This window comes from Trematomus bernacchii, unplaced genomic scaffold (genome assembly GCF_902827165.1).
Source record: "Trematomus bernacchii unplaced genomic scaffold, fTreBer1.1, whole genome shotgun sequence".
NCBI lineage: Eukaryota > Metazoa > Chordata > Actinopteri > Perciformes > Nototheniidae > Trematomus > Trematomus bernacchii.
Window position 1 is genome coordinate 23,787,877 of NW_022988043.1, and position 26,899 is coordinate 23,814,775.

Genomic DNA, 26,899 nt, shown 5'->3' on the forward strand with positions numbered 1-26,899 from the left:
GAGGGAATCTGATTTGCTGCTCTGAACAGCCACTTACACATCATGCAGCTGTATCTTCACTCCTGTCTGAGACACACTATCCACGTTTCCTATTTATGCTTTTCTCTCAGAGATAGTCTTTCGTGTTTTGAACAAACTACTACCAGATAAAGACTATCTTTATTCCTTTTTTTTTTTTTAAATAATACACATCTTCTTCAACATTTTTGTTTCTTTACGTGAGCTTCACAAATGTTCCATTAGTTTTATGTTGGGCTGGTTATGGTGATACAGTAAATGACTCAGCTCTTCAGTGAGCCAAGTATTTGTCGCCACAGCAACCCTAAAACACAAAGCTCGTCCTTGAGTTTGTTTGCTTCTAAATTAAATGGCCGTACCATCCTGGCTCCTGGATCTCCGTCTTTCACCCCTTAAATGATCCTGATGCACCTCACAGGTCCCATGCAGCTACCTGTGTCAGGACCTGTAGTATCGCGTAACGCTTGTGAAGGCATCTGTAAATGTGCTTTGCTTAGTTTGGCTTGCATGCTGGCTTTTGGCTATGTCTTTATTAGTCGAAACTTTCACTGGTATGCATTCTTCTGTGCTGTTTAAGGAGCTGGTAAAAATGTTTTTGTGTTGCCGTGTGATGTAGCAACCCAATGCAGCTGAGCTTAAAACCAGAGAACCGCCATACAACAGAGGTTGCGTTTTCTTTAGCAAACAGTAAGTTAGCGTCAGGTTAGAATCCATTTCCACTAGTCTCTGGCTCATCGTTTGACCGAACAGAGCACAGGCTTCTCTCCCCAAACAGAGACTGATTGGTCAGCTCGGCAGGATATGCGTACATAATGATTGTAGGAGCCATTTAGGCACATTATTTGATGGTAATGAATTATGATTTGGTGAGCCAATTGAATATTCTTTCATTTAACTTAAATGAGCTGAATAACTATGAATTATTATTATACTGTTTTTGTAACGTTTTATCTTGCTTATGGACAGCTCTAGTTTTATGTTTTGTTATTATTTATAGAAAGCAGATTGTAGTAGCGTGCTCAGGTATAAATGACGCTGCCAGCATGACACAGCAGGAAGTCTAGAGAGGAAGTTGGAAAAAGTTTTTGACCGCACACATCCGTACGACTGGGATTTGTTTGTTTATATGATTAAATACCGTGCAAAGGTTGCACGTCGGCATTGGGCCGCCAGCTGATCCATTGAACCTCCTAATAAAGCACTTGAATAGAACGAGCAAGGTATTTGGATTTCTTGAACATACGCGAGTCAATACTCGAATTCGCCTCCTAGACTAAGTGGCCTTTGAACATTCCTTTTTTGGACAATTGGCCACTACAATGATGTATGAAATGACATGCATTAAATCACAGCCTTTTGCTGTTATACAATTCCAGAGGCTCATATCGGACCCCACTATATATATATATATATATATATATATATATAGTTGGGCTGCACGATTAATTCAATCGCAATCCCGATATGAGCCTCTGGAATTGTATAACAGCAAAAGGCTGCGATATATACATATATAGTGATGTAAATCAGTGATTGCTGATCACAAATATGTTGTGATTGGTCAACCGCTTAGAGATGTCCCTCCCCTTAGTCTATTAGTAACAAGCACGATGGTTATAGTGATGTCGTTATGTTAAGGAAGTAAACAAAGGAATCCTATGAAGGTGTTTCAGGCAGGAGGGGAGTGTGTGGGAGAGAAACTCCCTCTGGAGGGAACACAGGGATGTTAGCCTTTGCAGAACATTGACATGTACTAAAACATATAGAACACACTACAGGGAAGGGAGAACCCAAAAAGCAGAACTCTAATAAATGTGGAGAATGGTGGTTGGTGTCAGTGAAGGGGTGTTTGGGCCTTTTTAATGTAATGTATTAAAGCATTTTTTTTCTTCCTTCTCTCTGTCAGACAGTGAAGAGACCCCGTAAGTCGGCAGTGCACTCACAGAAGCAGCCTCCCTCCCCAGGTGCAGAGAGTCGGGCGTACACCCCCTCCAATCACTACTACGACGCCGACAATGACAACAGCTGGTACCGCGACCAGGACCGTGAACACATCTCAGACAGCAAAGCATACCTGGACCCCGAGTACGGGGGGGGGCGGGACACCAACCAGAGAGGGAGGAGCCGTGGGCGGAGCCAGGAGAGGAGCTCCCCCAGCCCCGACAGACCAAGGAGGGACGGCAGCCGGGGGCGGGCCCTGGACAGCAGCGCAGACCGCCAGAGGTACCACAGCCGAGGACGCAGCCCCGGGGAGGGGTCCCGCACCGAGGACAAGAACGAGAGAGGAGAAGGAGGGGGAGGAAAAGGGGGGAGGTATAAGAGCAGGGACCGGCTCAATGACAACCCTCCATCCCCAGAACCTTCCAGAGAGCTGGAGCCGCTGGACAAACCCGTCAACGTGCTTCTGGTGAAGAACAGAGCCAGCGAGGGTAAGAGAGCAGAAGACCCCCCTGTTTAACAAAGGTCACATGACTGGATACACAGAAACCAGGGCTGCACAGTTCATCAGAGCAAAATACTTAGTAAGGGCAAAATATATACAAATATCTAAATAAAGTATTGTAGTGCTTCAGAGAAGTGCCGGAATACAAACTGCATTCTACAGACTTGTGAAAAATGTCTTCTTTGGTACCGATCCTCTTAACAAAACAACACAATTATCATTTAAAAAATATTATTCAAGGATATAGTGGAAAAAAAAGATAATCCCTGCTTATATCGCAAATCCTTTCGCAATTGCAATATCAGTCAAAATATTTGCAAATAGTTATTTTTTTCCAGATGATGCAGCCCCAAAAGAAACACAATCATTATAATTATGCTTTTTAAGATTTTCTCCATCGCCATTTTCAAACATACACTGTATTAAACAGAGCAAATCGTGTACTTTTACTGCACTACATGTATGTAATACCTTTAATTACTTTACATATCTGGATTAATGATGATGTGAAATATAATCAAGTGTTAAATCAGACTTTAGTTCCACCTGGAGTAAATTCACAAGCTACCCTGCAGTATACAAAGTCATTCAAACTAGCTGCACCTTTACCAGCTTTGAGATCAATCATTATAAAACATATCATATATATTATTCTGAAATGGACCAATCTGCACAATGACTACTTTTACTGTCGCTACTTTAACTATATTTTGATGATAATACTTTTCTACTTTTAGTTGAGTAACATTTTGAATGCAGGACTTTTACTGTAACAGAGTATTCCTACACTCTGGTACTTCTACTTTTACTCAGTACTTCGCCCACCTCTACATTATAACTAGGACTACACTTTGATTAGGTACTGTTCTGCTCAGATTGCTACAGAACAATAAGTGTATCACCTCATTATTTAATCATTTCTGTGGTTCTTTAACTTAAGTGAAGATACTGTAGCATACATCAAGAGTCCCTTTCTATTTCAGCATCACTAGTGTCTGTAACAGCAGCTCCTGGTGGAGGCGTGGAGGCTTAATTATCAAAGGAAAGGTTCCCTTAGCTCTTCTAACATTCACCCCTCACTAACCCAGCAGGGAATCAGCTGTGACACCCACTCGCTCAAAGTAGCTGGGTGTTACCTAGTTTGTAGTGTTTGCATATGCAGGTTTTTTTTATGGTGTAATATTGATTTAAATATTATTCCAAAACAGTTTGCATCTACAAAGTCTATTTATATTACAGGTTTAAGGTAATACAATTGTAATAATGCCACAGGGGGTAACAATGTTGCAGTATACATTTACAAAGTTATACTGAAACTACCCCACGATATTTAAACTAAGCAACATTTAAACTCCCATAACTGCTGCAAAACCAAAATGAAATAATTTTGAAAAACTACAAAAAATTGAGTTCTTGCTATTCAATACAGATTATATTTAGTAGTATCTAAAAGCAGAACAATCACAATTTTACTTCAAGGGGCTTACACAATACAAATCTTTCTGTTTTTAGTCTCTCGCTTCAAATAAGGATAGGGAAGTTTATTTATATAGCACATTTCAATACAATGCAACTCAAAGAGCTTTACAAAAAACATTTATAGCAATTCGATTTAATGCAACAGAAACACATTATGAAATGACATTTACATACATTTCCAAACACTCATTGAAAAGCCAAGAGAATACAAATTGAAAGAGGCTCTATTCTGCTTTTAGGGTGTTCTCTCTCGTGTGATGTGTTATACAGGTTTGTGTGCATGTAAATGGTCTGCAAAGTTTAAAATCCCTGTGTTCCCCCCAAAGGGAGTTTCTTTCCCACACAATCCCCCCCACTTCACACTTCTATTGGCTTGAGCTCCGACATGATATGATGATGATATGCTAAGGGGGGAACACATTTGTTTTTTATTGATTGTTTTTGCTAAACCTGGGGTAACCCTTGTGCTTCTATTGGCTAACGCTCCAAAACATTGTACGTGATAGGCTAAGGGGCAGTAGAGAAACGTAATATGAACCTGAAAATGAGCAGAATATGCAGTAACGTGTGTGTGTGTGTGTGTGTGTGTGTGTGTGTGTGTGTGTGTGTGTGTGTGTGTGTGTGTGTGTGTGTGTGTGTGTGTGTGTGTGTGTGTGTGTGTGTGTGTGTGTGTGTGTGTGTGTGTGTGTGTGTGTGTGTGTGTGTGTGTGTGTGTGTGTGTGTGTGTGTGTGTGTGTGTGTGTGTGGTGTGTGTGTGTGTGTGTGTGTGTGTGTGTGTGTGTGTGTGTGTGTGTGTGTGTGTGTGTGTGTGTGTGTGTGTGTGTGTGTGTGTGTGTGTGTGTGTGTGTGTGTGTGTGTGTGTGTGTGTGTGTGTGTGTGTAGAGTACGGGCTGCGCCTTGGGAGTCAGATCTTCATCAAACAGATGACCAGCACGGGCCTGGCTGCCAAAGACGGGAACCTGCAGGAGGGAGACATCATCCTGAAGGTGAACATGTGCACACACACAAACACTGGCTCTAATACAGGGTGGGTCATTTTTGGAAACGCCGCTGTTTGTAAATTGTTATATGAAGTGGTGGAACAGAATTATACTTAAAGGGGACCTATTATGCAAAATGCACTTTTTGATGTCTTTTATACATAAATATGTGTGTCAGGGAACTCACAAAGTGTCAGAAAACAACACCCTCTCTCTTTTCCTCCGTACCCACATCTCTAAAAAGAAAAGAAGCAAAAGGGGGTGCTAACAAGCAGATCCAGAATTTTCGCTCCTATAATGTCATTGGCGACATCCGGCCGACGAGACACGTCCCAACCTATCGTCTCCGGCACACGTGACACGTCCCAACCTATCGTCTCCGGCACACGTGACACGTCCCAACCTATCGTCTCCGGCACACGTGACACGTCCCAACCTATCGTCTCCGGCACACGTGACACGTCCCAACCTATCGTCTCCGGCACACGTGACACGTCCCAACCTATCGTCTCCGGCACACGTGACACGTCCCAACCTATCGTCTCCGGCACACGTGACACGTCCCGACATATCGTCTCCGTATACAGTCGCAGCTGTGTGTCTGTGTATTCAGCAGGATGTCTTCTGGAGGCACTAAGAGTAAAGTTGTTATATATATAATACATATAATGGCACTGTTCTAGCGGTAAACACTTAAGAAAGAACATGTCAAGCTATGTGCTGTATCAGAAACAATGCGCGGCGTGTTTTGGGAGTAATATGCTCTGTGTTTACATTAGCAAGCATGCTAACACTCAGGGCTAACCATGGAGCTAACGCTGTAGGCTACTGGAGAGAATATGTGTAACGTAATGTCCTTGTGGTAAACCCTGCGAGAGAGAAAGGTTTGAGTTAGTGACGGCAGTTTGACACGGAAGCTTCGATACGTGCTTCAAATTCTGGTTTTCCTATTCCATAGAAGCAGTGCTTCGAAGCTTGCTTCAAATCACGTGACATATGACGTCCGAAGCAGCAACTGCTTCGTTTCCTGAATGAATCAACTCACTGGTTCGCCGTCCAATCAGGTGATTCAATGCACTGCCTCGTCTCGATTCTGACAGGTGACAGGTTGAAACAGTTTCAAATTTGAGCGCTTCAACACTTTATGACCGCTCTAAACAATGCGCAATGTGTGGGTTGTTGTCGTAGTTTGCATTGTTGCTGTTGAGTTGTTGTTGGTATTGCATTTGTATTGGATCATTATAGAGCAAGCCAGGACGAAAGATAGGTCGTTCTGGCTCGGGAAACACTTCAAAATGTGGAGAAGTTGTGAACAAAAAGACAATTATGAGTATTAAAAGAACAGTTTAAAGAATAGATAGCCCAGTGGATAGAGCCGGCAGCCCGCATGCGGGGACGTCCTCCGTGCAACTGGTTCGAATCCTGGAATGTAATCATTGCCCGCTTTTCAACTTTAATACTATAACTGATAAAAGGACCTCTCCGGCCAAAAAAATGCCTTTAGAAAAATACAAAATAAAAAGAATAATGTAGGCTACCTCAATAAAGATATTTGAGTGTTCCCCATCCCACATAATCAGCCCCTGCCATAATTACACAAGCACACTCAACCAATGCCACATTTTCCAGCACTCTCTAGTCTCTTCTCAATAACCCAATACACACAATTATCAATCTTTAATTGCAAATAGAACATGATATTCAGTCTTAGTGTGTGTGTGTGCATCGAATATTTTTCAAGGCAAAGATACGTTAAACCCACTGCAGCCTTGCACTTCGCCAGGAGAGGTCGCTGTAACTGAAGCTTCGAGAAATGAACCTATTTTTGAAACAATTGTCCAAGTGCTTCGATGCTTCATTCAAAGCTTCATTTGTCCATCACTAGTTTGAGCTCCATACTGTTTCAGAAATAATGCTTGAAGTGGTTGGGAGCATAATATGGCATTTAATCACCGCAGCGTTTAGCTGAGCTTCTCCCAGTAGAAAACTCTCTTAGCAGGGGAAAGGTGCGTGACGCTACAAAGGGGCGTGGCTAGCAGCAGCCGTTCCATTTAAAGCAGAATCAGCCTGTTTGGAACAGGGCTGCAATAGAGGGGTATGAGCAGTATGAGGCATGGCTACAATGGGTGATCTGTTTGGTATTTTAGGCAAAAAACTTCACAGACATGTTTTGTATAGGTATGGCCCTACAATATATTTTTCAAATATAGCATAATAGGTCCACTTTAAGTACAATTTTCATCTTATTTGTATTTTATGTGTGTATTTGAATTTAATGCTGTGTGTGTGTGTGTAGATTAACGGGACGGTGACGGAGAACCTCTCACTGCACGATGCGGGGAAGCTGATAGAGAAGTCGAGGGGGAAGCTGCAGCTGGTGGTGCAGAGAGACAGCCGTCAGATCCTCGTCCGCATCCCCCCCCTCGCAGACTCTGACTCTGATAACGACGGTGAGTCCCTGAATGCATGTCAGTGTTATTGGTTTAGATGCGTATACACTGCAGTCGTACGTACTGGTGGCTAACCCTAACTATTTTTAAATTCAGCGATCCGCAGAGGCATTCCAGTGTCCGAAATGTTCCAATAGAGTGGTGCAGGGATGAGTCCTAAACATGGATATGAGTCAGCATTTCACCTCTTGCTGGTTCCTCGTCTCGAAGTCAGCCTATAATAATACGTCATCCCTGCACCACTCTATTAAATCTATTAGTGTGATAACAATCTGAAACGTTGTATTACTCAGCTGATAATATTCATGGACGACTGTCAGTTAACTCATTGTGTTACTCGACCAACCTTTGAAGCTCATCTCGGGTGTCTAATGCTGAGGTTGAAGTAAGAGACGATGGTTTAGGTTAAAGGGTCGACATGCTGCGTTGAGCTTTATCACTCATAGGATAAAACATGTTTTAAAGTAACACACTTGCTCCAAGCTGCGGAGGTTAAAGTGTGTCAAAAGAATAATATTTATCTTTTTCTATTTTCATTAATAAATATATGTCTTTATTGAAACAGTTTATTCAGCGTTTAGTTACATCTAAGTAATTAAAGGGGACCTATCATGCAAAATGCACTTTTGTACGTCTTGTCTACATGAATATGTGTCCCCGGTGTTCCAGGGAACTCACCAAGTGTCAGAAAACACAACCCTCTCTATTTTCCTCCATACCCAAATCTCTAAAAAAGGGGCTGCAACGGATCTGATAAAAACTGATCCAGATTTGAACACTGTCCTGACGTCAGGACAGTGGCACTACGGCTATTGGGCCAACTCCACCAATCAGGAGGAGACAGCCATTGCCATTCGAAAGCGCTGGAGACGCTGTAGTACATATGCCAGGCCTGTAGATGGTGCTGTTCTCACAGAATCTGCCCTTGCAAAAACAGAGCTAAAAATGTTCAAATTGAGCGAAATGAGGCATGGCTAAAATGCATGATCTGTTTGGTATTTTGAAAAAAAAAAAAGTATAAATATGCCTTATATAGGTATGGTCCTACACTATATTATTATAATATAGCATGATAGGTCCACTTTAAATTAAGTCCAATGACAATTCAAAGTATATTGTGAAAGATTCTAAAAATAAATGAAATAATTCAGATTTGTGTGCATGTAAATGTTCTGCAAAGACTACATTCGTAAAGTTTCCTTCAGAGGTAGTTACTACTGCTGTAGAACACAGAGATACATTATAAAAACACAAAAATTAAGTTATATTTAAATGCCTTGTAAAATCACAAATGAAATGTTTCCATGACAACTAAGAATAAAGGGGGGGGGGGGGGGGGGGAAGGAGAGAGGCTCCAGCTCTTTAGATTCTGAACTGATCCTATTCATTTTGCTCATCTTGACAAGCTGAAGCGATGCCTGTAATCGCTCAAAAGTGCAATCTCTCTCTGTGTTTTCTCTTCCAGATAATATGTCATTCTTTTAGATGAAGGACCCCCCTCCCCCCGAGACACAGCATGTGTAACCCTGTTGCCTTTCTCTAAGCTGTAAAACGGCTGTGACACAACCTGACTAAGTTGTAAAGCTTTCACACCTTTTGCACTACTCTTTATACTGCTCAAAATCTCTTAACTTTTTAATACGTGATTCAATTTTTCCTGAATAAATAAACATATTAAATCACTATTTACTCTGAATTGTGTGATTAATTAAGTATAGAGTGGAAGAGGTCAGTGCGCTGCCTTCAGGTGAATGTGCTCTCATATTATCTGAATAATGGTGCTACACACAAAGAGTGATGATGACAACAGAAGGTTGCATGACAAAGCGTGGCTCGTACAGTGGGTAAGATGCTTGTTGAGTTTTCAGTGTGATAACATATTAATCATTCGTCCTAACAGTGTAGCGACTCGCCGCCGTCTGTCCAGGTGATCTGAAGTCTCCTCTCCTGCTGTTCCACACACATTCATATGCTAGCTCAGGTCTCACTGCCCCCCCCCAACCTGCAGCCTGGAGAGAGTCAGGCTGCTCTGTGTGTGTTGGTATCACCGAACTTTGAGTGAAACTTTTCTGGGGTAGTTGCTTTCTTCTTCCCGACAATGGTAGATTTTCACACTCGCACTTCTATTGGCTAGCGCGCCAACATTGTAAGTGATAGGCTAACGGACAGGACATCTCTAAACTGTTGACCAATCAGAGCAGACCATTTTTTATATAAGTATTTATTTTCAATGTGGCGGACCCATTAGGCTCTTGACTCCTTTCCACACCAGAATCGTTCTTTTTGTCTCCACCGTCAGGTTTCCATCCCCACCCATTTCCCCACACGTTACAGAAATCCCCAGTTGGCTGTTTGTGCTGCATTGTCCACGGATTAATACACAAAACAAGATTAGAAGTGAAAAGCTTCAGCAGCAGCTAAAATCTTCATTACACCCAACGATAAAAAAAAGTGGTTTACCTTTCTTAATCCTACATTTGTGAGGCTCTTAGGGGTCATTGAGCCATTACCAAGAAAAGGGTTCATCCTCTGAGGAACATGAATGGACTGAGCAAAAAGCACAGCAGACTGTCATTAGATGTAGATTCAAATTGTTTATATTGTAAGAATTATTCTTTTTTATCCTTAATAGCAGTGAAAAGGTTAGCTTGAACTTTTTTTAAACTCATACAGGGTTAACAAAATACAAACATTACAAAATACAATAGATTTTGCTTTAATTTGAAAGAGAAGGAAAACACTGCATACAATAAGGTTTTAAATATAATGTGTGCTCAAGTATTGCTTATAGCCCTGCTACAAGTTTGATCTTTAATATTAAAGAGGGCAATATAGCTTGCCGAAAGTGGTTTAGAACTGAGCAAAAAATGAATTCACCTCTACAAACGGACAAGAAAGAAACTCGGTATTGATCAGTTCTTTGTGATGGAGTCTTCCACATCAACACACTGTCCAAAGGTGCTGTTGTGACATAAATCTGAATGACTGATGCTGTTTCTGACACATTTGGTCGACACTTCACTTCACTTCCATATCAGGTTTGACACGTTATCCTCACATTGATCTTTCTCTTTCTGTCTGTCTTCCTTTCAGCCTGCATGCAGAATGACTCTAACCCTAATCAAACTAATCCACACGCTCTAGATCGCACCTGTGCCAGACTCCATGTGAAAAATAATCTGCTTTCTGTCTGCTGATTTAACACGGCATATTGTTTCAGAGGGACCTTTACTTTCACTTTTCTGTTTGCTCCCATGTGTGTGGTTCTTCTGTTTCTGTTCTTGGTGTCCCGGCCCCCGTCAAAGCTCCCTCCCTGCTTTCGGAGCCATGCTGAGTGCCACACTGACGGATAAAAGCAGCCAAATCAAACACTCTGCCACACATGTTCACTTCAAATGGGACTGAATGAAAGCAGAGTGCTCTCTTTGGAGCGCAGGGCTGTGCGTCAGCAGCTGTTTCTGTTCAGTGTGAGCCTCCCTTGTATTGGTGATGTAGAAGTTGCCTCAGATCCTTGATTTGGATTTCTCGAAAGTGTCTGAACATGAATTCGCCTCTCTGTATCTCTTTAAAGTTGCACTCCAATTTGATATTACTTACTGTATGACAAACAGTTTTTCTGTACGGCATCCCTAGTGGTCTTTAATTTGAACCGAGCTGTGGGCCCTGCCCTTTTAAAATACACCAGTACCACCAACTTTATATCAACTGCATCAATCGAGGCTATAGCTAATCATCATCTATTTATAGGGAAGCTGATATGAATGGAAACCAATGGCTACCATCTTTAAGTAGGAACATTCCCTAAACCAGAACAATATGCTGTTCTTTTGAGTATTTCTGATGGTTTCAGTGTGTTAGAGTAATGGCTGCTTTTATGGGGCTGTGTCACCATGAGTGTGTCCTTGTAATTTTGACCTCTCTGACAATGTCCTCACTCTGTCCCGGGCCATAATAAGCTGGTGTTGGTGCTTCCGGAGGCAACCATTATCTACTGCTGGTGCTGGTGGTGGTGCACAGTTTGGACAGGAGGATGTAGTCTGTGTTTAACTGTCTGTCTGTCCGTCTGTCCGTCCGTCAGACATATCAGAGATGGAGTCATACCATTCCTATTCCCCTCCAGAGGAGAGGAGGTCCCGCCAGTCTGACCTGTCCTCCCACTCTTCTAATGAAAGAGACAACCCCAGGTAGGATGATGAGAGGACTTCCTGTTTGGTGATGTAGACATGTGACCTGATGTGGATGTGCCATGGACGATATCCACTCCAGACTTGTGTCCTACTTTGTTTGGCATGCAATATAAATGTGACTTTCCTTAAAAGACTTTAAAACCTGTGATGGACACTAGTTAAAGGGCCCCTTCTGTGTTTTTCGGGGTATTCCCGTATTTCCTTGCCTGAAACACCTCCATTGGACTGTTTATAATGACATCACTATGTAACACTCACACTTCTATTGGCTAGAGCTCCAGCGCATTGTACGTGATTGCTAAGGGGCGGGACATCTCTTAGCGGTTGACCAATCACAACAGAGCCGGTCAGCTAACCAATCAGAGCAGACTGGGCTCTGGTTTCAGACAGAGGGTGAAAAGAGGTGCTGCAGCACAGGCAGTATGAGAAACATAAAGAGCTTTTTGAACCTTAAAGCATGGAGACATGTCCCAGTAGAGACACTACATACTGATATGAAGCTGAAGATGAGCAGAAGATATAGAGACAAATATGTCCTCATTTAACGTTACCATTGTGTCTTACTGTTATCTTGTCAACAAGCTTATTTAGTTTCCGTCTTTAATCGGCTGTGACACCTAGCAGTCTCTCATCCCGTGTGTCTGTGTGTGTTACCTTGAAACGAACAGGGAAGAACCCATGAAGACAGCCAAGATGTCCGCCATGGCCTCCCCCTTCAGAGTCCCTGAAGACCCCCATGCCTCCACAGAGCTGAACAGAGAGTCGGGGCACCAAGAGCAGCCTCCAGGTCATCACCACCCAGCAACATCAAAACACACGCAGTGACAATGACACACTAGAATCACTATAATGAATGACTAAAAGCTGATTCCACTGAATATAAAACATCCCCTTGTTTTGGGACTGTTTGAATTGTTTATCATAAACAGTATTCATTTATTCATCCCGACAGCGGGGATATTTGAAGTGTTACAGCAAAGGGACAGTGAAGATAAAATACTAAGTAGGCTAACTTATTAAATGAAGAGGGAAGCACACGTTAATAAAATAAGTATATAGTATAACTCACAGTTAAGAACACCATTTAAGTATCTGACGTACGTGAACTATGCGGTGACTGAGGTAGTATCCAGCAATAATATTAATAAACTGAACATGAGCTCAACAGTTTTTTATTAATAGTTATAGGCTGTTTTATTGTACACCATTGACAATAATGTCTTTATTGGTGGTCTACTGGGTGCCGTGGTGACTGAACAGTGACTATTTATATACCTGTTTACCATTTTTTTGTTCTCAAAACTGCTTCAATTTGTTATTTTTTTGAACAAGCTTTAAACACAACCTCTGACATATTTTCATCTTGGCAAGTTTGATATGTGCTAACTAACAAATTGCAAAAATTACACATTCACAAAACTAAACTCAAGTTTAAATAAAAAATATTAGGTTAAACTAAATATTGTTGGTTTCAACTAACCTAATACAGTTATGTGAAATTTGTTGACACGATACATTTAATTAAAGTCAACGTTTCAGTTATTTTCTACAATATATTGAAATCCAATGGAAAAATCCCATTGCTCGTTCGTAGAGAGCCCTTGTAAAGCTAACTTCTGGGTCGTCCTGCAAACATAGGATCCCACTGCACCACTCTATAGTGTAGTAATAGTAAATAGTAAAGGTATAGTAGTTATATTTTATACTTAATTATCAATTCAGCTTTTATGCATTGACTTTTACTGACAGGTCATGTTTGTAGCATTGCAGATGCTTACACCTGATTTCTTTATCTTTAGTTGCCATAACAACCACACCAAAGATTCTCCTCCGACCAAGTCCAGAAGATGAAAAAATATATGGGTGAGTTTTTCTTTTTTCTCTATGATTGGCAGGGTTTAGGTACCTTAGACTGACTTCAGATGCATCCATGAGCTTCGTAGGTTAGTTGGTGTTTTCATGGAAATATACTGTATGATTTCCTGTCGTAATGCTACAAGTTTAAATGTTTGAATAAAACTATTTTCACCTCTGCTTTGCAATGATATGTTAGTAAACCTGGCTCATATCGTAAACAGCAGTGGTGTAAAGTAATTAAGTAAATGTACTCAAGTACTGTACTTAAGTAAAATGTTAAGGTACTTGTACTTTACTTATTACGTATTTCAATTGTTTGATACCTTTTACTTCTACCCCACTACAATTCAGAGGTAAAAAGTGTACTTTTATTCCACTACATGTATTTAATACCTTTAGTTACTTTACAGATCTGGATGAATGATGTGAGATATAATCAAGTGTTAAATCAGGCTTTAGTTCCACCTGGAGTAAATTCACAAGCTACCCTGCAGTATACAAAGTCATTCAAACTAGCTGCACCTTTACCAGCTTTGAGAACACTTTCATGATCAATCATTATAAAACATATCATATATATTATTCTGAAATGGACCAATCTGCACAATCACTACTTTTACTGTCGCTACTTTAACTATATTTTGATGATAATACTTTTCTACTTTTACTTGAGTATCATTTTGAATGCAGGACTTTTACTGTAACAGAGTATTCCTACTCTCTGGTACTTCTACTTTGTTGTTAATCACAAGATCTGAGTACTTCTCCCTCCTCTGGTAAACAGCAGAATGTGTGTTCTCTGCAGGCCCAACACGGTGATGGTGAATTTCCAGAAGGGGGACAGTGTGGGGCTGAGGCTGGCAGGAGGAAATGATGTGGGCATCTTCATCGCCAGTGTTCAAGAGGGCAGTCCTGCCGAGAAGGAGGGTCTGCACATAGGGGACCAAATCCTAAAGGTAAGCAGTTCAGAAACACCAACATCCATTTCATAAACAGCAATACTTTCAAATCAGCCATAGTTCAAATTACAATGGCATTTTATGAACAGCAAGCTATTCTTGTTTCCTTTGTTTGTGTCTTGAAGGTGAACAATGTGGATTTTCAAGGAGTAGTGAGAGAGGAAGCCGTGCTCTTCCTCTTGGAGATTCCTAAAGGGGAAATGGTCACCATCCTGGCTCAGAGCAAACCTGACGGTAACACACTCCCTCCACTGACAGCAGCAAAAACACTTACATTTATTACACTGATAACATAGTTTGAGTTTGGCGTCTAGGCTCGGGCCTTATCACTCCACAGATTTACAAAGAACATTGAATGATGATTAGATAACTATCCCCCGAGCCTACAGGTGGAAGCTGGGGTGGAAGCTGGGGTGGTGGGGGGGGCAGGCGAGCAGCAGCAACATGAAACACAGCAGCAGGAACATGAACATGAACGTAGCAATAGCAAGTGAACACAGCAGTGCAGCAGCAGCATGAGCGAGGCAGAGGCAGGAAGACCTGGCAGCTTAAATAGAGCGGCATGTTTAGGAGAATGTGTTTGGTTGGTTGTAAGAGGGACGAGGCGCGTCACGTGTTAATGTATCATTGGTGCTCGAGTTGACTGCCTGAACTAGCTCGCAGGCTTCGCCCCATTTATTGCAACTTTTCTTTGTCTATAAAAGGAACAGTCTAGTGCCATCATCAGGTAATAATTAAAATCTTTAACAACACATAAACTCAAACACAAAAGGCTCTTTTTAAAAAGAAAATTGTAATACTGCTAGTAATTCTCACTTTTTAGAAATATAGCAGTATTTTGATGGCGTCTTTTTTGTAACTGTAAAAGAATAAAGTCAAGATGAAATCAATGAAATGCAATCTCAAATGAATCACACTTATGTATCTGTTGTAAATGAACCCCTAAAGGTCCTAATTGCTTTACAGAAAATGCATGTTTATTATTATTGAAGCAATCCAAAATGAGGCACTAGGGTATTTTCTTTTTTATGCGCTTTTATACTTCCACTCTACTGCATGTATCTGACAGCTTTAGTTACTTACAGATTTAGATCATAAGCTAATGAATATAAATCAAGGAATACATATGAAATGATGGGTTAAGATATCCAGCAGCAGTAGGATATACAAAAGTAATTAAAATCAGCTCCACCTTAACGAACACATGCATCAATAATCATAATCCAGTAACTTAATAAACAGCATTCTGAAAAGTGCCATTACGCATTACAAATACTTTTCCTTCTTCCACCATTGGCTATCGATGTTGAAAGTTTAATGCTTGAACTTTGACAGCCCTAAAAGTAACCTTTTTTTTAAAATCCTGATTACATTATCCCGTTACATGTAATCAGTCACTCCTCAAGCCCGTAAATAGTAGATAACAGAGCCGGTGTGTCAGGGAACTCACAAAGTGTCAGAAAACAAAACCCTCTCTCTTTTCCTCCGTACCCAAATCTCTAAAAACGGGGGAACAACAGAGCTGATCCAGATTTGCTGCCGATATGACGTAATATCTGAAATGTGGGCTGGCTTTACGCCCACGGCCCTATCAGAAACGTTGCTGTATCAGAAACAATGCCTGACTGTTTTGGACGTAATATGGCCTTTGTTCACATTAGCAAGCATCGCTAACACTCAGAGCTAACCTGTACTGGAGAGAGCATGTATAAAAAGCAGGAAATATAAAAAAGAACTCACCTTGTAGTGAACCCGCAAGAGAAAAAGCATTACTGTTTCAGAAATAATCCTTGATGTGGTTTGGAACAGGATATGGTGTTTAATCACGGCAGCATTTAGCTGGGTAGAATTCTTCTGCATGAGCTCTCGTCTCGGCTCTCGTTTTCTTTTTTCTTTTTTTTCTTTAATAAAGCTACTGACCCAGAATCAGCACTTTAGTAACAGGGCTGAAATAGAGGGCTATGAGGCATGGCTAGAATGGGTTATCTGTTTGGTATTTTGAGCAAAACACTTCATAGACATGTTTTTTATATATCTGAGACCTATAATATATGCCTAAAATAGTATAATAGGAGACCTTTAAAGAGAGTGGTCTCAGTACCACTGCCCTGTAGTGAGGAATAACACACAACTTTTTGATATGAAATGCCGATGGTGTGTATAAAAACAAAGGTCCAGGCTTGGGCTAGAATATGAACACGCACCTCTTCAGCACGTGGAGTCTCATCAGGTTCACAGAATGCACTGCAGACGATCACAGTCTGATGCATTCAGTTTTATTCTTAAGAGAATGAAAACCCAGGCCAGTCTCTGGATGTGAATATGCTCTCTCCTTTTTAAAGTCCTAACCCCTGCTGTTCCATCTACAAACTGTAATCCCATTGTTTTGAGAGCTTGTTCTATTTTGACACTTTCTCCTCCTATGTGGGCTTGATGTTCGACTGACTTCAGTGTTTTCTAATGAGGGCTGAATGCCCTCCAGCTACTCCTACCCCTTTTAGTTTCAGGACCCCCTTTTTCCATCCAGCTATCAGCCTTCAACCATGGGCCTCTGTCCTTGCATGCACCCTCCTTCAAACACACACACACACACACACACACACACACACACACACACACACACACACACACACACACACACACACACACACACACACACACCTCACTACTCCTGCATACAGGCCTTGGCAGCATGGCCCTCAACTTTCTTGCACCTGAAGTTGCACACACACATCTCTGATGCAGTCACTGTACACACCTTACACTACGCTCATTTGACTGAATACTCATAATACTCTATTATTTTCTAATACCGAGCACTTTGTTAAGGAAAACTCTACTCCCAACATCAACTAGCGGAACGTCCCTGAAAACAGCATACTGTCCCACAATGCTTTGTCACATCCTTCACAGCACAGAACCACAGTCTCTCTCTCTCTCTCTCTCCCTCATCGCTCATCTCCTCTCTCTCCTCTCTCCTCCTCTCTCTCTCTCATCTCATCTCTCTCTTCTCTCTTCTCTCCTTCCTCCTCTCGACTCTCTCTCTCCTCTCATATCTCAAAGTCGTCTCTCTCTTCTCTCTCTCATCTCTCTCCTCAGTCTCTCTCCTCTTCTCTCATCTCTCTCTCTCTCTCTCTCTCTCTCTCTCTCTCTCTCTCTGTCTGTGTTTCCAGTTAATGATAGAGATACCAGCTTGCCCCCCGAGGCATTTAGTCCGGATCAGGCTAGTTTTGGTTCAGCCAGCCGTGACACACATGGGCACACGCCTCAAACTGTGTTATGTAATGAGAGCATCGGCCCCCTGAGCGTGTGGCCTTTTCATTGGAGAAATCTATTTATGAGGCAAAATCACATGAAAGGAGCAGAGCACTGACCCCCTGGCACACTGTGTGACCCCCCCACACAGCTCTGAGGAGAGGACATGTGAGGTCACCAGAGAGAACCAGCAGGTCCTCACACCAAACACAAATGGTAGTGGATGAGATAAGAAAGGTCAGGGAGGTCGTTGTGGACACAGGAAGAATCTCGGCTGGTTTCGAGTGAATCCAGTCCCCACAGCTCCTGTGAAGAAATAGAAAATGTCCATGTTGTAGTTCCTCTGGGTTCACTGCTCACATGTCTTTGAAGGATTTTAGAGGTGTACCTTTGTTTCCTGTATCTCATCAGTATGTGTGGACTGAGTGTGTGCTGCAGCTGAGTCCACAGTGTGTGTAGCCAGCCTGCAGTAGTAGAGTAGAGGCAGTATGACTGTGGCCTCTGTTGGTCCTCTTGGGTCAGCGCTCTGTCAGACCACACACATCACATCAGGAAGCCCACCCCCCCCCCCCCGCAGCCTGCAGCAGGCAGTGCTGTTCATTCCAATGCAACAGTCAGATCAAATGTGTGCAATTTGCTTTGAATGTGCAAATAAGGATGGGAATGTGAACATGAAGGTTAATTCAGGGCATGTAATACACATCCTCAGCTCAAAGGTCCACTAGTTCTGTGGTGCTCTAAACTGCAACTCATGGACATTATTGTTATATTATTATTAGCTCTCCTTTTAGAGCCGGCATCCTGCGGCATATCATCCCTACTTTTGCAAGAAAATTTCCATTAAGAATGTCTCTTGTAGAAATAAGACAGACTATACATCTGACCAACACCTTAAATATATGACATTATTTGTCAGACAGTATCTGTTTCATACACTGTCGGAGCCTCATTCTGTTCCTTTGTTTCCCCTCTTTAATGCTTCCTTCCCTTGATCTATTCCTCTTTGTTTCTCTAGTCTATAATGATATCTTGGTGTCGGGGCGTGGAGACTCCTTCTTCATCCGGACGCACTTTGAGTATGAGAAGGAGACCCCTCAGAGCCTGGCCTTCAGCCGGGGGGACGTCTTCAAGGTGGTGGATACGCTGTACGACGGGAAGCTGGGCAACTGGCTGGCTGTCCGAGTGGGCAAGGACAAGCAGCTGCTGGAGAAGGGCCTCATCCCCAACAAGAGCAGGTAGGGCCTCACTACTTGTAATACTCAAGTCCTTTACTGATGTGACCTTTGCAGGCCTTTACGTGTATTGGATTATTTTAAAATCAAAGTAGATCTACTTCTACAAAAAAGAAAGGATAAAGGATCTGAGTACTTCTTCCATCTCTGGTTGCATGCTGCCGCCTCGACAAAAAGCGCTGCACCCAGCGTCCTTTTTCTGAGAGTGCTGTTGTTTTTTGGAGTGCTTCAAGTTGAAAAGATTTCACTGATAACATCAGTGTAGTAATTGAAGGAGAAGAACGCGATCATAGAAATATCTGAACACGAGTCGCCTTCCTCATCGGCTGTCAGACTGAGCGGTGAAGCCTATTCATACAAAGTGTGAGAGCAAGCATCCTCTGTTTGGTGTTAATGGTGAACAAAAACATGTCAAACAATATATAGTAGCACAAAGAGATGAGAAAATCCAAAGGGGCAATGCTATTTTGGTTTACCAACAGCAGTGATGAAATATTGTTGCCATAGAAAGAATAAAAACAACTCTTGGAAGAGTCTTCCACCATAACTTCATCATTTATTGCTGAGAACCATCAAAGGTCACAGTGAGGTGTTTCCTCTGAAACAGGGGTATTCAAAGTTAGGTAGCAAAGAACCACACATCCATTTTAGATAATGATGTCACTGGTACAGAACAGTGCCAGGATATACACCAACATGACAACATTGGTCAATTATTTGTCCCTAATGTAAAAGAAGGATTTCAAGTTTCAAAGGCTTTATTGTCGTATGCACAGTAGCTAGAGTGTATATTTGGCAATGAATATCTGAAGTCCCAGGCTCCTCCACAATGCCTGAATCGATGAATAAATCCATGTTGTTTGTGCTCCCTGGCAGAGCGGAGCAGATGGCCAATGTGCAGAGTGCTCATAAAGCAGTGGCGGGCGATCGTGCAGACTTCTGGAGGTTGCGAGCTCAGCGCTCTGTGAAGAGGAAGGACCTGAGGAAGAGCAGGGAGAACCTGAGCGCTCAGACCCTGGCCACCCGCTTCCCAGCATACGAACGGGTGGTGCTGCGAGAAGGTGGCTGAGTCTCTGTTCATGGAGACACTTTTCTCTAGGGTCTGACTGAAGAAAACATCTAGATCACATAGGAGGATTTTAATGTTGTAGTCTACACAAATGAAACAAATAAAACATTGACTTTAATTAAATGTAGATGTCTGTCACCATTATGTAATGGATATAGACTGAAGCATCACGTATTTACACATGTAGGTGTTTTTTTACTCAAAGAGTGTTTGAGCCTTATGTTCTTCAGAACATGTCTACATTGCTTTAAACAAGCTTTAATGCTGCACAGCCACAACCGTATCCTTTTAGATTGGAAATGTATTCTGACAAAGATTGGATCAATATAGGCAGGTTGATATTATAGCAAGAATGATTAATGCTATGTATAATTTCATTTAGAAACGTCCTTATTACGTGGTTTATCACCAGGTTGAACTGTAAAATGTCTTACAAGTTACATACCTTTGTTGTGTTAAAAATTAATGTTTTTTCTTACTACATAATGTACTGCACTAAAAAAAACTGACTTTAATTAAATGTATTACGTCTAATACAGATTAAATATAACTGTATTAGGTCAGTTGAAAGCAATAATATTAAGTGTAAATAAAAAAGATCAGGTTCAACTTAATAGTATTGCCTTCAAGTACCCTAATACAGTTATATGACATTTTTTGACATGATACATTTAATTAAAGTCAACATTTCAGTGTCTTCAGTGTGTGGCAGCATTGTAATGAGCTCCGTGTCGTTGCAGCTGGTTTCCGCCGCCCCGTGGTTCTGTTCGGGCCCATCGCTGACGCTGCCAATGAGAAGCTGGCCTCCGAGATGCCCGACCTGTTTGTGGTTGCCAGTGAGTCCCGGTGTCAGTGTCAGTGGGTGTTAGGTGTCCTGGTGTTTCTGCTAAATCCCCCCCCCCACTGTTTCTCTGTTCTTATGTTAGAAACCGAGCCGAAAGACGCCGGATCAGAGAAGTCCTCCGGAGTGGTTCGCCTCAACACCATCCGACAAATCATCGAGCAGGTGCCCACTCACACTGAAAAACACACACACACACACACACACACACACACACACACACACACACACACACACACGCACACGTACACACGCGCACACACATCGATTAAAATCGAAGCAGTATCCTATTAATCTATCAGTGTCCTTGAAGTGTGAGATTTAAAGGGTTTTGTCAACCAGCTGCTCAACTGGGATCTGTGTTTAGTTCATCTAGTTAGTTAGTTAAACAGTTAGTTAGACAGTTAGTTAGATAGATAAATAGTAAGTCTGTTAGTTACTGAGTAAGTTACTTAGTAAAACATTTACTTAGAAAGTTAATTAGATAGTTAGTTATTTAGTTAGACAGTTAGTTAGAAGGTTTAAAAGATAGTTAAATAGATAGTAAGTTAGTTGGATAGTTAGTTAGTAAATAAGTTAGTTAGATAGCTAGTTAGATCGTTTGTTAATAAGTTAGAAATGTAATTAGTTAGATAGTGTGATGGTTAGTTAGTTAGTTTATAAGTTAGTTTAGAATCAGTAAGTTAGTAAGTTAGTATGTTTGTTATTTAGTTAGTGTGATGGTTCGCAGGTTGGTCAGTGGCTCTCATGGAGATCTAAGCAGCAGCTGTGGATGAGAGAAACATCATGAACAGGAAGTGATAAGTTCCTGTTAGGAACAAGCTCATCATCTCGTAGGTCAGGCACTGTCTCTGTGAGATGAACAGGCTCAGGCACTATTTCCTCAAAGCTGATCTATTTGGTTTGTAAAAAACACAGTTTAAGGAAGTACATTTAATCATTTACAATAACGGAACACAAATCAAATTGATACAGCTCTATTTAGGTTTGTTCAAATAGGATGCAAAAGGCTGAGTAGGACAAGAAAAGCTATTAACTATAGATGTATACATACCACTATTCATATGTGCATATACACCCACACTCCGTTATTAAGATTATATTTATTGATGTACTGTTGTAGGCCAGGGACAGAAGTAAGCATAGATACAAGTACAAAATAAAACACTTAAATTAAGCATTAAAAAGAAAGAGACAGATTGTTTAAAAGTAACATCCACAAAAGCTATAGAAGGCACAAAGTAACTCTTTCTTTGTTATCGCCACTTGTGTGTCAAATGTAACCCTTCTGTAATCCTGCTGACAGTCACACAAACTGAGCTGAGAAATGAACCTCCTTGGCAAAAATATGAGAGATCTGAGCTGATCCACGGCCTGTCTGTTTACTGGCAGGCCGCAAACAACTTCACGGCGTATACTGCCGCCCGAAGTCCCCGGCCGGAAGTCCCCGGAGTTGGGGAGTGGCTTCAGTAGAAGCTGCTGGGACTCCCAGCAGCTTCTACTGAAGCCTTCAGAGTAAATCGCCAGAACGCCGACACCTCCTCATCACCACCGCTCCCATGTTTTTTTTTGTTTTGCCATAAGTTAGTCTCTCTGCGTTGGTGCGCGGGGCTAATGCTAATAATGCTAATGCCAGCAAATACAATGGCGGCTTCAAAAAACTTTTCAGAGTTTTACGGGGCGTGGTTTGCAATTCGCCCAGCCAATCAGAAATTGGTACTTTTTTCTCCCCATGATAGTCCCACCTCTCTAGCAGGCACTCAAATTGGGGGTAAAAGTTCTCTGAACTAAGTTCTCTTTTTGGTGTGAACGCAAAATTCCAGGCACTAACAGAACTAAACGGGAAAAGTACGGGGAAAAGTACTCCGGTGTGAAAGCGCCTAAGGACCCCATTAGGCCTGTTAACCATTGTTTCCCCATTCCTCCTCCACAAAGGACAAGCACGCCCTGCTGGATGTGACCCCCAAGGCAGTGGACACCCTGAACTACACCCAGTGGTACCCCATTGTCATCTTCTTCAACCCAGACAGCAAGCATGGCATTAAGACCATGAGACAGAGGATCGCCCCTAACTCCAACCGCAGCGCCCGCAAACTCTACGAACAGGCCGTCAAACTGAGGAAGACCTGCGCTCACTTGTTCACTGGTACAGCCTCACACCCACGGTCAGCTGTATTACCACAGTTGGGAAGTAACTAAGTACATTTACCCGAGTACTGTACTTAAATACGATTTAGATTTTGTACTTATACTTGAGTAACATTTTCAATGCAGGACTTTTACTTGTAACAGAGTATTCCTACATTCTGGTGCTTCTACTTTTACTTAAAGGTCCCCTATTATACTGTTTTTCATCAATATATTATAGGTCTCAGATATATACAAACATGTCTCTGAAGTGTTTGGCTCCAAATACCAAACAGATCATTGCAGCATCCCATAAAACCCTCTGTTTCAGCCCTGTTTCAGAAGTGCTGATTCTCTGTCTGTTACTTTAGATGAACATAAGGAGCCCCTCCCCACGCACCTCTGAGAGATATTTGGTTAAAAAGAACACAATGGTGCTCTTGGATTCAGGTGATAAGGGGGGGGGGGGGTTACCTTGGTTGGTGATTGGCTAATGGTTACACAAGCCAAAAAAATCGTTATGACATCATAAAGTGGCCAAAATCTGATCAGCTCATTTTCAGGTTTTTATATAAATGGATCAGGACAAAAAGTGAGGGGGTCTTTTCTCCTGAAACTTTCAGAATCTCTTTACACAGAGGGGACACATGGTTATGTAAAATACATGAAAAAGTGGATTTTGCATAATAGGTGACCTTTAAGTACAAGATCTGAGTACTTCTTCCACCTCAGTGTATTACCATAGTACTGATGCAGCTCTAGTTGTATATTTGTCATTATTTATGTATGTTTATGTTGATGCTGAGGTTGGATGGTTTTCTCATTCAGCCACCGTTGATCTGAACTCAGCCAACGACGCCTGGTACGGCAGCGTCAAAGACTCCATCAGAGGGCAGCAGATGCAGGCGGTGTGGGTTTCTGACGGCAAGGTAAGCAAACACAAACAAACCCAATACAGGCACACCTGTACTTCTGTCTTTGTGAGGACAGACATTGACAAAATACATTCCCTAGCCCCTTACCCTAACCTCTGTTCAATCATTCTGAGTTAAAGACGCCCGGCCTTGGAAATCTGACCATTGATAAGTCCAATAAAGTCACAAATGAAACAGAGAGTTTAATTCTGCTTGTATAGATTCCTTTGCCTTTGCTTGACATATTCTGAGAAATTAGCAAACCAGAAAACAATAGACTTTCAATATTTAACAGATGCAACAAACTCGTTTTTTATATATCTTTCTTTTAAAATATGTTAAGCGGCTCTCCACAAACTTGATTTGGTGGCAGAGGGGAAAGTGGCTCTTTTGATAGTTAAGGTTGATGACCCCTCCCCTAACCCTGATCTTCATTCTAAAATGAAGATCAAAGAGGAAGACCTTTGAAGAACCAGTCCTCACTTTGAAGGTCTACAATTCAAACAGGTTCTCACAAAGATAGATATACAGGCACACCAACACACACCTCTACGGTGAACACCAGTCAGTGATATCAAGGTCATTAAAAGCCCATTTAGTCATTTCAATGCTATTTACGCATCTTTCAAATTATCCGGATTTAAGCAGAAATGTTTGTTTTTAAAAATGTGATTTTGGTGAAATCTAGATATGGTCCTTTTTACAAATATGTAGAATGTAACATCTCAGCTTTCCTGGACTGGAAAACAGACTTAGCAAAGACAAACACGTTTCAAAAACAATGTCAAGAAATATAATTTAAAATAAAAATAAAATCAGGAGCTTTGCTAGAGCATGGCAAAGGGATTCAACTGACAACTCTACCCTGATGCATATTTATTTTACTTCTCAAATCAAATGTATTACTTTTCTTAACTGCTTAACAACATAAATAAACTAATAGATTTATAAAAAATCAAAAGGGACACATTTCTAAGGAACGCTGGACCCGTGATTTCCCTGTTGTTAGTTACACTTTAATGATATAGGACATTTCAATACAAGCTCTCCTCGCGATGAATGATCCGATAGTAGCTTCAGCTCACACTGAGGGAGCGTTACAGGACTGTTGTGACTCTGCATTAGTTTCAGCCCGGTGGTTTCTCAGTGTGTCTCCAGTTGTTCTTCAGTGGCAGGAGTCTGTAGTGGACCTACTATCTGCCTGTCACCTGCATAGCAGCCACCTGTGTGCGCTCTGAGCATGCTCACTGTGTGTCATCCTACTTCCTGCCAGTAGTGCTACAGCTCGGCTCTGTTTGTCTTTCTTTCTTCTCTCTTGTTCTCGTGCTCTCCGTCTGTCCATCCTTCCTTCCTGTGCACCCAAGATCCATCATGTGTCTCTTCTAGCTGGAGACAGTAGAGAGTGATCTGGACTGCCAGGACGTGGAGCGTCTGTCCTTCCTGTCCGCCATGTCCGCTGACTACCTCAGCATGGACAGCCGGCTGACCTCTGACCTCGAAGACACCGCCGACGAGGGCGGGACCTACACCGACAACGAGCCGGATGTGGAGATGATGCACATCTCAGCCATCAGCCGCTCGTCTGAACCCGTCACAGCTGAGGAGGTCAGACACACACACACACACACACACACACACACACACACACACACACACACACACACACACACACACACGTGCGCGCACACACACACACACACACACACACACACACACACACACACACACACACACACACACACACACACACACACACACACAGGTCTAGTTTACATAGTCTTAACAGTCACACATGTAATATTTTAAAGATGACTTCATTTTGTCATTTGACAACACCAAAGATCAGACATGATTAAAGCCATAATGATATTTAACAACCAAGGGAGTGGCTTATTTCCCTTTTATACTATTGAAAAAAGTGAAATAAGGTTTCTTTGATGTACTTAAACCTCTACTAGTATACCCTAGGTTTCAATGGGCTTCTAACAGAATCATTTGTATGAAATGCCCTCTAACTTCTTATGTGTTTTAAACGGACACAGTGGAAGCACTACATTCAAATTGGAACCTGACATGTACCTTAATATGTCCTCTCAAACAAGGCATTTTTTAAGTTAAAGTAAAAAAAAGTGGATATATACATTTCAGCATGAGAAAATACATATATTTAAAACAATATTATTATTATTTTATTCATATTTATTCACACAAAAAATGAATAAATAACAAATACAAATATAATATATAAAAAAGAAACAAACAAAGGATACAAAATAGTACAGGATACCTGATATTGCTCATATTCATGGGACAAACATATTCAGGAGAAGGGATATTTACCTCGACGGGATCATCTGTCAGCTGGTCAGGGGTCTGTACCTGCAGCATGACCTCAGGCTGGGTAGTTAACATTTGGGATTCAACGTGAGCACTGACCTAAATACAGTGCTGGAGTAAATGCTACTCTCCCCTCTGCTCATCATGAGCCCTCCTTCGCCCGGCGGAGGGATACAGCCTCACCGCTCCAATGTTTAGCTGACATCAGGCTCACTCATTGTCCCTGTTCAAATGACTTGTTATTCATCAACATAGTCATGCATTGATCTTCTTAATTCTTTGTATCTTCAGCTCTACTTCACTGTGTTGGCAAAGTGTTAAGGGCTTTATGATGACATGTATGTGTTGCCTTTAGTATGCTGCTGCCACCTGCAGTGCAGACAGGAGAATACAGCTCCAGTAGCTTCTGTACAGCTGCTCTATAGTTAACCAGTGAATACAAAGTCTGTACCTTCAATGTATTGCATTCTCTATTGTAATTATATGTCCACAGTTATTATGGACACACATGTAACAAATACACCAAATTACCAACAAAAGTCTTAATACATCCTTTTTTTAATGAATTCTTATGTGTTTGTGTGTGTAGATCTTACGCAGGTACAGTCCAGACATCCGGAGTCGCTTAAGGAAACTGAGCAGCCGTGAAGTCCTCAGCAGGTCCAGTCCTCCACCTGTCTTCTCACCAGATGGCAAGGTAAGACACACACAGTATATATGCACAGTGGGAACACACACACCTCAGGAAACA

General features: G+C 41.7%; 1 protein-coding gene across 5 annotated transcripts in view; it reads left to right on the plus strand.

The window, feature by feature from the left end:
- Positions 1 to 26,899, plus strand: part of LOC117472801 (tight junction protein ZO-2-like) — an 81,068-nt gene that overhangs the window by 44,923 nt on the left and 9,246 nt on the right. For all 5 annotated transcript variants that reach the window (XM_034118207.1, XM_034118208.1, XM_034118211.1 and 2 more), the window contains 16 exons: positions 1,925 to 2,447; positions 4,823 to 4,926; positions 7,217 to 7,370; positions 11,449 to 11,554; positions 12,226 to 12,344; positions 13,357 to 13,420; positions 14,220 to 14,370; positions 14,499 to 14,607; positions 18,644 to 18,863; positions 19,737 to 19,921; positions 20,670 to 20,765; positions 20,856 to 20,935; positions 22,706 to 22,916; positions 23,726 to 23,826; positions 25,198 to 25,416; positions 26,738 to 26,845. In XM_034118207.1, the coding sequence (XP_033974098.1) occupies positions 1,925 to 2,447; positions 4,823 to 4,926; positions 7,217 to 7,370; positions 11,449 to 11,554; positions 12,226 to 12,344; positions 13,357 to 13,420; positions 14,220 to 14,370; positions 14,499 to 14,607; positions 18,644 to 18,863; positions 19,737 to 19,921; positions 20,670 to 20,765; positions 20,856 to 20,935; positions 22,706 to 22,916; positions 23,726 to 23,826; positions 25,198 to 25,416; positions 26,738 to 26,845 (2,550 nt within the window). The remainder of the gene's footprint in view (positions 1 to 1,924; positions 2,448 to 4,822; positions 4,927 to 7,216; positions 7,371 to 11,448; positions 11,555 to 12,225; positions 12,345 to 13,356; positions 13,421 to 14,219; positions 14,371 to 14,498; positions 14,608 to 18,643; positions 18,864 to 19,736; positions 19,922 to 20,669; positions 20,766 to 20,855; positions 20,936 to 22,705; positions 22,917 to 23,725; positions 23,827 to 25,197; positions 25,417 to 26,737; positions 26,846 to 26,899) is intronic.